At 38.1% G+C, this 13,694-nt stretch overlaps 1 protein-coding gene across 4 annotated transcripts; it reads left to right on the top strand.

Moving 5' to 3' along the window:
* LOC126388555 (uncharacterized) lies at positions 1-13,048 on the top strand. Of its 4 annotated transcripts, none has more exons than XM_050041749.1 (10): positions 7,111-7,226; positions 7,345-7,387; positions 8,713-8,737; positions 8,902-9,034; positions 9,163-9,435; positions 9,533-9,835; positions 9,929-10,125; positions 10,208-10,315; positions 11,062-11,106; positions 11,313-13,048. In XM_050041749.1, the coding sequence occupies exons 3-10, from the start codon at positions 8,720-8,722 to the stop codon at positions 11,481-11,483; spliced, it is 1,248 nt and encodes a 415-aa protein (XP_049897706.1). In that variant the 5' UTR covers positions 7,111-7,226; positions 7,345-7,387; positions 8,713-8,719; the 3' UTR covers positions 11,484-13,048. The 4 variants fall into 4 exon arrangements, with proteins under 4 accessions (XP_049897705.1, XP_049897704.1, XP_049897706.1 ...); XM_050041746.1 differs by having other exon boundaries at positions 7,117-7,226; positions 8,592-8,737; XM_050041748.1 differs by lacking the exons at positions 7,111-7,226; positions 7,345-7,387; positions 8,713-8,737; positions 8,902-9,034; positions 9,163-9,435 and adding exons at positions 1-166; positions 1,804-1,949; positions 2,110-2,242; positions 2,370-2,642.
* Positions 13,049-13,694: the final 646 nt, after the last annotated feature.

Consider the following 13,694-nt stretch of genomic DNA (forward strand, 5'->3'; position numbering starts at 1 on the left):
GTACTCTCTAGGAAGTAGACTACGCAACATACTTGTCAAGTCTTGTGCTCGGTGTTCAGTTTGGTGCCCTTTGCGTTTAGAGGAACGTTGTGAGCGGATCAAAAGTTAACCTTCTCTCTGAAGGACATGATACTGTTATATGTGACCGTTTCCTGCCTCTTGCTTGGTGAGTATACATCATTTATAATCACGGAAGAAATGCTACGATGCAGGTTTAACCTATATATAACTTTACAGTTTTACTTTAGTCTCGGCTCCACATAGTCTTACCTGTGCGCTCTGTGCAGCTGCAAATATGCCAGTTGTATGCCAACTGTGCCACTTGCGTTAAAAGCCACTGTGTAAAATATGTTCCCAGTATGTTCTGTGAATATATGTGATTGTATACATGTAAGTTGTACCGAATTAACGTCCAGCAACAGGCCAGCACCGCACCCCTCCATTTTTGTAGTACCCAGCTTGGAATTTCCAATGTATTTAGTGCAAATGCGCATTTGTCTTTGGTCCCACGCAAACGTACATAACATACTCAGCTACTCCCCACAACCACCCAAAAAAAATAAAATAAATAAATAAAAAAAAATCAATGATTGCATTTAGATATTAATTTAATTAAAGTAAATTAATTCAGTAGAATTGAATAAAAAACACATGTACTGATTCTGAGCACCCATCTTGTTTTATTGGCTTTATATTCATTTTTTAATTTAAATTGTATTCATTTGTATAATTCTTGACACATTTGACCATTTAATTATTTATTTTGGATGTTCTTAAGTGATTTAAAGGTAAACAGATTTTTGGTCATTACTCCGAGTTGTATCATTTTCGCATCTTTTTTTTGTTTTGTTATTGGTTTGAAAGGCTCGGTACATGACATACATATATTATTTTCCATGCATACAAGAATACAAGGCAAGTATAATATGGAGGTGGACTCCAGTACATAAAGCAAAATTATCAATAAAGCATAGAAGGAAAGAGAAGAAGAGCAAGCAGGCTTATCTTCCATTTTTATAGGAGTCCATAAACTGTCCCAAGGAGACACTCCTTTCTCCTGATCGCCATTTTTCCTACTGAGCATACATTCATATGATGCCATTTCCACCACTGCATTAACCCCTTCTTTCAGTTCCAGGGACTTATATTGTCTTTCAGTGTCTGTATCATTTTTTAAAATGTGGCCTCATTTGTTCTGATTTTGTGATACTTCAAAAATGACTCATGTGACCTTACAGCAGATATTGATTCAATAGTGCCCTCAAACATGTTGGTTTACGCCTGCAGCTATTATTTAAATGGCCCCAAAACTTGCAGTACGTGGTGACATGGGATGGGAGACATGTGAAATGCAGCACAATGGTGACATGTTGCAACTGTGGGATAAATTAATCAACATGCCTGATAACAGACTTACCAAACAAATTTTATATTATGATTTTTCAAATAATTATTCTTTGTATTCTATGTAAGATAAATTACCCACTTGCCTTACATTCACCTACCTACATAGTAATTAAGTTTTTTTTTGTTTGTTCTCCTGGTATCAAACAAATTTTATATTATAATTTTTCAAATAATTATTCTTGAGTCAGGTGCATGTCACTTTGAAAAATGAATTACCTACTTACCTTACATTCACCCATCTACATAGTAATTCACAGGTTTTTTTTTTCTCTGTGGTATCGAATGTACTTGAGATGCTTACAGTATGTTTTCCACGTGTCCTCAGATGTTTAGTATCTGACTTATTTTTTGATATCTCCTCCCGTCTATCTCTTTTTACTCTCTCTCTCATTGAAGGTTCATCTGCTGGTCTCAAGCATGAAACGGAGTGCTATGGCAAAAATTTTGCATTACCATTTTCTTATACACCACCTGTTTTCCGTGGTCCATTGTACTTCACTCCAAATGGGGGATCCAGGAGGCTAATGATGGATAATGGGGAGGTGAGCAGCTTTTGGCACTGTCATTTAAACTATAACCAATATTGCTCCGACATCCATGCACTGCAACATCTAAAATATGACAAAAGAGCAAACCAAGTTTTGAATGAACAGAATCTATTCTCTGTCCTGAATAATGTATTTGTGATGTCCTCTGAATCAGGCAAAGGACCCACGCCTTAAAGTTTCCACTATTTCAGCTAAATTAACAGATTTGACAGAAAAAGATGCCGGAATATTCTCCATCTCATTTGATGATGATAAACTTCACGATGTCATCAAACTGGAAATTTTGGGTGAGAATGTTACCTTATACTGTGTTTCAAAGACTCTATTCCATCAGAAAACGTTTTTGGGAATAGATTTTTCTATGAAGTGTGCAGTAAGTCCATCCTGTTTTTTTTCCTGAATGTGTTTTTTCAGATTGTGCTGCAGATGAGACGAGGACTTACGGGGAAAGGTTCTCCTATGATATTCCTAGAGAGGCTGCATTTTTGGAGTTCACTCCCCTTGACAGTGAGGACCGGCCAAAGGTCCTGTGGAACCGCACCGACCCTCAGACCAATAAGGGAGGCAGAGGACAGGTGAAGCGTAATGTGTGGGAGATTATGAACGTAAATCAGGGAGACATGGGCCACTACAACTTCAGAAGAAAAGACAACACTTTGCTGTCGAGGATAAAGCTCACAGTACAAGGTGATTTTCGGTAGTTAATAAAAGGTGCATCTGAGCTTTTAGACTGCTGCGAATCTAATGACATGTTCTTATACAATATACTCTTTATCACACACAGAGGAACATAGACACTATGATGCAAAGGACGACAAGCAGCTCTTCATCAAATATCCTTCAGGCGATGTCCCGTGGACTGTGAGTTTTATACCTAAAGGGGAAATGAAAGGATACACATTGGTAAATGCAGGCCATGTGGTTGTAGACGATGACTGGAACACCCCGCTTTGGAATTTTCAAGGGAGGATTGAGGTGGTGCATTATGGCATAGAGATTGATCCTGTGAAAATCAAAGACTCTGGCACCTATGAGTTCAGAGACCCGCAAGGTCACCTGGCCCAGACTGCGGATGTGGTGGTAAACATTGGTGAGCAACAGCACTTTATTTTTGGAAAAATGTATGAACAAACTGTGACTGATCACGATTCTAATTAACAATAACCCCCCCCCCCCCTCCCCCTTCTTCTGCTCTTACAGAACTAGTTCCTGCCATGGTTTATGTTATTGCTGTCGGGGTTTTATTTGCGGTGATTGGTTTCTGTTGCTGTGTGAAGAAATGCTGGTCAAAAAGAAGCTCTTCTAAAAAGGCCAAATCTACTCGTCAGGCTGCAGCCACACTTGCTGGGTATTACCAAGTAAGTGCTTCCTCAAATAGACATTCAACTGTTTTTAACACGTGTTGCTATTTTTACTTCAATATCATTTCTCCAATTACAGGATTCAAATCAGTCTGGAGGCCAAATTTACTCTGCTGCGCCTGATCCCTCTCATCAGCCATTGAATTCTCTTGTTTCCAGAGAACCTACATCTACCTCACCTGAGCCATCGGTAGGTGTTATACAAAGGATTTCAAACGAGGATGAGATACTAACCACAGAGAATATTGGGTGGACTATGTTGCTGCATAATGCAGCCAGCTGGTTGTCTGTCAGCAAAGCCAAACATCATGAGATCATTACCTCCAACACTAAAGCTCACTGAGTCAGTGGAGTGCTGGACTAAAAGAAAAGGCCTTGTGTATGTAACGCCATTAAGATGTTTTTTTTTTTGTCTTAAAAATTAACCAGTTAGTTACACGTTGAGTGGGCTTTGGGGGCTTATCAAAGCAAAATTAAACTAAACTGATATCCCTAATTAAATGTGACTCACACTTTCGGACATCATTATCTCCATCATGTCCATAAATGTCCCTGATTCAGCTCGGGACTCATAGTAAAAACACACTCCTTCTAACACCAAAACTCATCATACATTATACTTCCTGTGTACATCCCCCAAAGTAATATGTTCTCCTTTTTTCTGACTTGCATGTATTTGTTTTACCTTACAGGTGTACACCCCAGTGAATATCCATGTGAGCTCCCCTCAGCCCGAGGTACACACACAAACATACAGAACTCCCTGTAAATGCATTAAATGTTGATTGTTGTCTTAACAAACAGCAAGAGAGTCCTCGTTCTCACAGTGATTTTTGGCCCTTCAAAGGCAGACTGTTTTCTGATATTGAACTTACCGACACTGTTTGATTAACACATACATTTGCTTTTCATTTATTTATTTATTTATCTCTCTCCAGGTTGCACCTCTAGAAGGGCAGGGAGATGATCCAGCTCCATCACTTGGCTCTGATTGTCTCTCATCGGACCCTGAGCCGAGGTTTGAACTGAAAGGACTGCCCTCTGCTGCCCCCCTCAGTTCAGATGCAACTTTAAGTGATGTTTACACCTCAGATAAACTCAGCTCTCTGTAAGGAGCCCACAGAAAATTCAAACGATGTGGTGTTGTATTTAGCTTTGTACCGCGTGATTAGCAGGAACACAGCCATTTCAGCCCTTGATTGTACGTCTTGTGTATACGGACACGGAAAATTAAGTTCTTATAAACCTGCAAAGGTGCACAAAATAAGTACTATATAGAGGAAGAAAATATCATTCACACTATATTGACACGTGACCAGACCTATTGCAGGTTAAAATGTGGGATGTCCTCTTTCTTTTAATATAAATACAAACACCAATGTGGTGTGATTAAAGAAGTCTGAGGCCAGTACTCCAGTAACTCTTGATAACCCACAGCAGCAGAGGGTAGGAGTAATACAGAGACATAAATCAATTTTAGATCAATTCCTACAAATGATTAAGGTATTTTTTTATCAGTTAAGGAAGAACAAAGTTCACAGGAGCTCTGTAGCTTTTGCAGAGTTAACTGTCATGATCAGGATTTCTGTTTTATATGGAATATAAATGTGTGCTGTAAATTCAGGTTTTGTATTGAATGCATAACTCTGCCTTTTTCTTGCTGCCAAGGGTATCATAGATAGGAGAGATGATGATGATGTTTCTAGAAAACACTCATGGAGATCAAATCATTCCACTCAGCAATTTAAGCTACTGTTACCAGCTTTACTTGTATAGTATTTTTATATGGTTGTTTCAGAGTGATATCATGTGCCTTCAGCCTCTTATATCAGAGTGTCTGTGTGTTTTTTTATCATTTCATTCTAAGAAATTATATGTGATATTTTTTTATTTTTTTATGCTCTGTACAGATTACAATAAAAATGAAATTGTAGTAAAACTAGAATTACCGCCTCATGGTTATCTGCCTCCGCCAACAGGTCAAGTTCCAGTTAACATCCATGTCTGTTCAGACTCATATGTAGCCATGACAGTAGTCAATGCTTCCAGTATGGATGTTGCTGCAAAGGTGCTATAAATTCTAAAAGGTGGATGTTTCACATAATCCTCAACCTGACAGAATGGAAGATCAATGCAATCACTGCAGTTTTAAGGTCGACACCCAAGATTATTGTCACCAACTCAGATCAAATGTCTCCCCCTCTGTTCCTGAGTTATGTTGTAATATGAACAGAAAGGTGTTTTTGCCAAACATTACTACGTCACAGTGAAGTTCACCTTTGGCCTTTTGGATCTAAAATGTCCTCACTTGATCATTTTATCCTATTAGACATTTATGTGAAATGTCATAATTAGCATATGGATTTTTGAGTTATAGCCAGAAACGTGTTTTGTGAGGTCACAGTGACCTTGACCTTTGACAACCAAAATCTAATTATTAAATCCTTGATGTAAAGTGGACATTTGTGCCAATTTGAAAAGAAATCCCTCAAAACCTTTCTGAGAAATTAAGTTCTCAAGAATGAGATGAACTCAAGGTTGTAGTGACATATGAAAATCAAACTCTAATCAGTTCATCAAGTGGACGTTTGTGCTAAATTTGAGGAAATTTCCTCAAGGTTATCTTTAAATATCCCGATGTGGTCTCACATTATTTTACCTGTTCTTGCACTGGCGTGATGGTTTTGTTAAACAAAGAGGCTGTGTTGGCTCCGATATTTTCTGTTGACCGTTATCTCATTTTACTTAAGTTCATCAGGTGTTTGTCTAAGAAATGATCATAAAAATGCAACGTTGGACTTCGACATGAATTTCTTTCAATGAGTCGCAGTTACGAGCTAGACTCCGCCTCTCAGTGGCTTTTGTATTGATAGTGGTGGCTACAGTGACCATGGACTTAAATCTATGACCACCACAATCGAATCATGCATTGTTGAGCTCAAGTGGATGTTTGTGCCATATTTGAAAAATAAAAAATCCCTCATGGCATTCTTAAGATGTCAGCTTCACGAGAAGGGGACAAATGCAAGGTCACAGTTTCCTTGACCTTTAATCACCAAAATTGAATTTATTCATCAAGTCAATGTCAGTGCCAAATTTGAAAAAATTCCCTCAAGGTGTTTTTGAGATATTGCACTCACAAGAATTAGACAGACAAGGTCACACTGACCTTGAACTTTGATTTATGACCACTAATATATATCCTTAATTGTTTAGACCAAGTGAATATTTATACCAAATGTGAAGAAATCCCCCCAAGGCTTTCTTTCAGCATGAAATTGACATCATATACATTTGCTTATCTGCAGTATTTTCTTTTTAAAAATGCAACCATACGCAGAATTTCACCTGCACATGTACCTATTCTTCCTCTACTGCACAATAATAATTGTGTAACACTGTATAGGCTACTGTGAAACCATGATATTTTCGTAGATGGTTATTAAACCATGAAAATCTCAAACCATTGCAGCCTCACTTTTATTTAAATACCACCAGGCTAACTATATTTACAGTGGTTATGTATACCATAGACTTATGTTACTGACCTTTTTGACATGTGACCCCTGTAAATGAAGGAATGTCTCTGCTGGTCCCTACATTTATTTTGGCATGATTATGAGCAGTCCAACCAAAGAGTGATTTTGTCTTTTTAGAGTGTTTAAATCTCAGAATTTTAGTTGCATGAAGAGGTGAAATTCCAAAAGAAAGAAAAAAATAATCAAGAAACATCTAATGCATTTAATCGCGGTGGTCTGTGTTGGGAGTTACCGCCTGATATGCGCATTTTGCGCACACATGGCGCAGCTATGACGCAAACAGAGTGAGGGAAGCCTCGCCCAGTCCAGTGTTTTGTCCATGGATGAAACACAGCTCGACCGTAACATATAAAATGAAAATGAACACTGCAGTAAGTGGACAACATATTGCCTGTCGGCTTTTCAGATCTGTTCAGTTTTGTGCTCTCTATGTTTAGAGAAACGTTAACCTGATACTGTTGGTAAAAAAAACGTCTCTTCTCTCTGCAGGACATGCTATTGTTGCACACCACTGTTTTGTGCATCTTGTATGGTGAGTTTAAATCACACAGCCTCACAGAGGAAATGCCACCATGCAGGTTCAACACATCTGACATTTCACTTAACGGTTTTTTCTGTCTTTAATTAGCGAAGTCTCGGATCCACACAGTCTATATGTGGGCTCTGCACAGCTGCAAACATGCCAACTATGTGACCTATGTCAACTGCGTTTAAAGCAACTATAAATGTATAAAGTTATATAGCTGGGCTACTGAATACATGTTTGTTATAAGATCAAATCAAACAAGAAAAAAAAACAGCCATCACCGCCCTGCTCCTTCCGATTTTATAGTATTTGGCTCAACTTTGTTATATTAGTAGTAATTTCATTGTATTTATTTTTTGCTATCAATATGTAAATGTACATAGTCTTTAGTGCCAAGCAAACCTACATAACATAGGCCTACTACTCATCTATCCTCACCGATTATGCTGGAAACTTCATTTAAAAGGAAGAGAAAGTGTCTGACATTGATTTAATTGAATAAATAAAATAAAATATTTTCTTTTTTTTTTACAGATTCTGAGCCACTTGGCACTGAATTAATTTATTTAAATTGTATACTTATCGACACATTTGATCTTTTTATGGATTAACTTAATTAGTTTTAGTTTTTATTTCGGATGTTCTGAAGTGATTTAAAGGTGACTAGATTTTTGGTCACTAATTTGACAATTCAGGGATATTGAGGCTGTATCATTTTTGTAATTCTTTTTTAAATGTGGCTTCATTTGTTCTGATTTTGTGAAGCTTCAGAAATGACTCATGTGACCTTACAACAGATGTTGATTCAATAGTGCCCTCAAACATGTTGGTTTACGCCTGCAGCTATTATTTAAATGGCCCCAAAACTTGCAGTACGTGGTGACATGGGATGGGAGACATGTGAAATGCAGCACAATGGTGACATGTTGCAACTGTGGGATAAATTAATCAACATGCCTGATAACAGACTTACCAAACAAATTTTATATTATGATTTTTCAAATAATTATTCTTTGTATTCTATGTAAGATAAATTACCCACTTGCCTTACATTCACCTACCTACATAGTAATTAAGTTTTTTTTTGTTTGTTCTCCTGGTATCAAATGTGTTCAAATGTTTTCCACGTGTCCTCAGATGTTTAGTATCTGACTTATCTTAATATTCCCTCCCATCTATCTTTTTTTTTTAACTATTTCTCTCATTGAAGGTTCATCTGCTGGTCTCAAGCATGAAACGGTGTGCTATGGCAAAAATTATGAAATACCATTTTCTTATGCACCACCTCTTTTCCATGGTCCATTGTACTTCACTCCAAATGGGGGATCCAGGAGGTTAATGATGGATAATGGGGAGGTGAGCAGTTTTTGGCGCTGTCATTTAAACTATAACCAATATCACTATGATATCATGCATTGCAGGATCTGGAATATGATAAAAGTCAGAGCAAACCAAGTTTTGAATGAACAGAATCTATTCTCTGTCCTGAGTAAATGAATCTGTGATGTCCTCCCAATCAGGCAAAGGATCCACGCTTTAAAGTTTCATTTATCTCAGCTGTATTCAAAGATTTGACAGAAAGAGATGATGGATTTTTTTCCGTCTCAGATGATAATGGCATGTTTCACGATGTCATCAAACTGGAAATTTTGGGTGAGAATATTACATTACACTGTATATTTAAAGACTCTATTCCATCAGAAAACCTTTTTGGGAATAGATTTTTCTATGAAGTGTGCAATTAGTCCATCCTGTCTTTTTTCCTGTATGTGTTTTTTCAGATTGTGCTGAAAAGGAAACAAGGTATTACGGGGAAAGGTTCTCCTATCGTATTCCTAGAGAGGCTGCATTTTTGGAGTTTACTCCCCTTGTTGGTGAGGACCAGCCAAAGGTCCTGTGGAACCACACCAACCGTTACACCAATAGGGGAGGCAGGGGACAGGTGAAGTATAATGTGTGGCAGATTATGAACGTAAATCAGGGAGACATGGGCCACTACAACTTCAGAAGAAAAGACAACACTTTGCTGTCGAGGATAAAGCTCACAGTACAAGGTGATGTTCTGTAGATTAATAAAGTTGCATCTGAGCTTTTACACTGCTGCGTATCTGATGACATGCTCTTATACAATATACTCTTTATCACACACAGAGGGATTTAGACAGTATGATACAAAGGTGGACAAGCGGCTCCTCATCGAAAATCCTCTAGGTGATGTGCCGATGACTGTGACTTTTACACCTGAGGGGGAAATGAAACACTACACATTGATGAAAGCAGGCCTTCTGGTTGAAGATGAGATGGACTCTATGCCTTGGACTTTTACACGGAGGATTTTGGTTGTGCAAGATGGCATAGAGATTGATCCTGTGGAAAGCACAGACTCTGGGACCTTTGAGTTCAGAGACCCGCAAGGTCACCTGGCCCTGACTGCGCAGGTGGTGGTAAAACGTGGTGAGCAGCAGCACTTTATTTTTGGAAAAATGTATGAACAAACTGTGACTGATCACGATTCTAATTAACATATCCCCCTTCCCCCTTCTTCAGTTGTTATATCTCCAGCTCCTGCCGTTGGTTATGGTACTTCTATTTTTGGGATTTTGTTTGCGGGGATTATCTGCCGTTGCTGTGTGAAAAGCTGCTCTAAAGAGAGCTCTTCTAAAAGGAACAAGTCTGCTCCTCAGACTGCAGGTGCACATGCACGGGCACCTGCACCTGCACCTGCACCTGCTGTCTATAACCATGTAAGTGCTTCCTTAAATAGACATTCAACTATTTATAACACATGTTGCTATTTTTATTTCAATATCCTCCTTCCAATTGCAGGATTCGGATCGATCTGGAGGCCCAATTTACTCTGCTGCACCTGGTTCAGGTTACTCTCATCAGCCATTGAATTCTGGAGGACCAACATCTATCTTAACTGAGCCAATGGTGGGTGTTATACAGAGGTTTTCAAACAAGGGAGAGATACTAACTATCAGTCAGTTAACAGCTGAGAATAATTTTAACTGGTTATACATGTTGGTCTGTAGGTTAACTTTAATTTTTGTCCTGTGGCCACTCGCGGTATTGTTGGAAAAAAAAATCCCCTGTGACCCAAATACCATTTTCCTTATAGACCACCATTGTAAAAGGTCACGTCTCTAGAAAAAGCAACTTAAAAATCTGAGACATCATCACACTGTAAAGTCTATGACCTGAGTGGGAACTCATGGACGGGGCCAGCGGGAGAAACACTACTGTGCATATTCAGATGGCTGCATGCCGTGGAGGTAAAATCGAAAGCTATAGAACTTTTTTTGATGCGTGGGCAAAGTGAGCAATTCTATTGGAATGAACAGGCACCACCACCATTTGGCCTGGTGTCTATTATTAAAGTCTATGGGTGCGCACTGCAGGGTGGCCAAGGCTAGCTAACCATTGGAGACAATGGTGGAGACTGGAGGGTGGGCAAACAGGACTTGGCTATAGCTAATTCACATTGTGTATACAAATATGTACACAAATGTAAATGTATACAAATAGAGGATCAAAAAACAAGCTTTAAGTTGTAACAGACAGCATAATGCATTGAATCCATGCTAACAATCTACTTCCTGTTTACCTTCTCAAAGCATTATGAGCTCCTGCAGTATGTTCTCCTGTTTTGACTTGCATGCATTTGTTTTACCTTACAGGTACACAACCCATTGCAAATCCATGTGAGCTCCCCTCAGCCTGAGGTACACACACAAACATACAGAGTTCCCTTTGAATGCATTCAATTTTGGTTATTATCTTAACAAACAGCAAGAGTCCCCATTCTCAGACTGATTTGTGGCCCTTCAAAGGCAGACTGTTTTCTTACATTGACCTTATCAACACTGTTTGATTAACACATACATGTAGTCTTTATTTATCTATCTATCTTTTTCACTTCTCTCTCCAGGTTGACCCTCTAGGAGGGCAGACAGACGATCCAGCTCTTTCACTCGGCTTTGATTGTCTCTCGTCGGACCCTGAGCCAAAGTTTGAGCTGAAACTGCCCTCTGCTCCCCCCCTCAGTTCAGATGCAACTTTCAGTGATGTTTACACCTCAGATAAACTCAACTTTCTGTAAGTGCACAGAAAGTTCGAGAAATGCAGAGTTGCATTGAGCATTCTACCTCTACTGACAGCCATTTCAGTCTTTGATTGAAATGTGTGGTATGCACACATAAAAAGTCTAAGATGATTCCTGAGTACTTGACAATGTCAACCTCACTGATTACCTCTTTTTTTTTTAAATTTTTACCTTGAATCTGCACTGTGTATCTCATAGCAGCAGAGGGTAGGAGTAATACAGAGACATAAATCAATTTAGGTTGAGTTTTGCATATGATGAAGGTATTTTTTCTCAGGTAAGGAAGAAGAAAGCTCACTCAGAGCTCCTTAGCTACTGTAGCTACTGTTAATTGTCATGATCAGGATTTCTGTGTAATATAAATGTGTGATACACATTCAGGTAATATTAAATGTATCATGTACACTGAGCCTTTCTCCTGTTGCTAAGGTTACCATAGGTAGGAGAGATGATGTCACAATGAGGTCTAAAAGCTAGTCTTTGTAGCAGATTTTAGAAATTAAGGATTCAAACTGACTCCAACACTCATGGAGATCAAACCACTCCACTCTGCAATTTAAGCCACTGTTACCAGATTTACTTTTACAGTATTTTTATATGGTTATTTCAGGCTGATACTATGTGCCTCCAGCTTCTTACCTGAAAGTCTCTTTGTAGTTTTTATCATTACATTGTGAGAAATTATATATGATGTTTCTATTTTCTTTTATTCTGTAATAATGTAAGTTCTACATCTGGAATCTTTTTTTTTTAAATTGTCTTTTGTGTCTTATTAGATTTTTACTTATAATATCCACTTTTGGGATCTTGCAGGGTCCCTAATTTAACACTAAGTTTGACTAAAACATTTAGCTAAAGGTACATACGTGTACTTTTACTCAAGCAGAATTTGACTGCATGGATGTTTACTTTAATGAAGTATTTCTGCATTGTGGTATTGCTGCATTTACTTGAGAAGAAGATCTGTATATGAATTATGAAAGGCATCTCTAGTAGTGTGAACGTATAGTTAGCACAGAAGATATTATGATTATATCCTGTATATGTCCAGGTTTATTAGGCCTACTTACTCACCTCACGTACTTGCAAAATGATTAGACATTTTAATGTACTTTAGTCAAAGAAACTTAATCATGCTAGAATATAAAATGTATAGATGCATGTTTAAATAATGGAAGTGTCCTACATTTGGAAACTGTTACACACTATCTTTTGGTGCATATTTGTAGATAAGCTCTGCTTGTGGCTTCAAGAAACTGCCCCAATCATTACACCAAGAAATCTATGAGTAATTGTTCTATTAGTTACAAATATTTGTCTGCATTATATGTAAAGATATGTAACTGTGTGTTGACTTTGAAAAGTTTTTTTCTCCTCGTTTTTTGAAAGCTAAATAATTTGTCTCACTGGCTGTAATTTTGGTTATCCACGTATAGTATACTTCCACTGAATCTGCTTATAGATTGGTGTGTCACACCCCTGCAGCAAGACACTTTTTAATTGTAGTATAACTGTTGGGGATCCTGAGTGAAATAAAGGCCTGTTATGGCATTTTGACCCACACTGTTGGCTTTGTTACTGAAGTTCACCTGTAGTTACATGAAAGTTAAGTTGGGTGTTACAATATTCAATTCTCAAAATCACAGAACACATATGCTTTGAATGTATATAACGTTTTGAATAAACCACAAATATTGCTGAAGCACATATGAGCAATTGAAGTCAAAGGGTTTATAAATTAATTAATTCGTCATTGACACCAGACACAAATGAGGATGACAGAGTAAGTCATGCCTCCATGTGTTTTCCACTCACCAGGGATAGTGTTAAATGAGTGACTTAACGCTGTTCTACATTATTTCACTATATTCTTTAGGCTAAAGTTTTAACTGTCACCTTTTTGATGTTTCCTGTTGTCCTTAAGATAACGTCATTTCCTGCATAAAATGGTGCATTAAAAAACTCCAGAATGTGGGAAATTAATTGTTTGAGGCTCATATTTTCTTGAGGGAGCACCTCAGAACTCCCACTGAATATGTGCCCCCCCCAATGTTGAAATAAACCCTACGCCCTTGATGTAGCCTACTGCAGCAGCCTTCAGCTTAAGCTAGCTATCCATCACTTGTAACTGTCTGTCACCAGCATCACTTTGCGCTTAATCACACTGACAGTGAGTATTCACGTATCTTGTGTGCCTTAAATCTATAT

The sequence above is a fragment of the Epinephelus moara genome, chromosome 4 (genome assembly GCF_006386435.1).
Source record: "Epinephelus moara isolate mb chromosome 4, YSFRI_EMoa_1.0, whole genome shotgun sequence".
Taxonomy (NCBI): domain Eukaryota; kingdom Metazoa; phylum Chordata; class Actinopteri; order Perciformes; family Serranidae; genus Epinephelus; species Epinephelus moara.

Excerpts from the sequence above, each read along its gene's own strand:
- LOC126388555 (XM_050041746.1), top strand. The coding sequence starts at position 7,179 with ATGAAACACAGCTCGACCGTAACATATAAAATGAAAATGAACACTGCA. Across the intron at positions 8,738-8,901 it reads TAATGATGGATAATGGGGAG|GCAAAGGATCCACGCTTTAA; the intron begins GTGAGCAGTTTT and ends CCTCCCAATCAG. Across the intron at positions 10,316-11,061 it reads CTATCTTAACTGAGCCAATG|GTACACAACCCATTGCAAAT; the intron begins GTGGGTGTTATA and ends TTTACCTTACAG.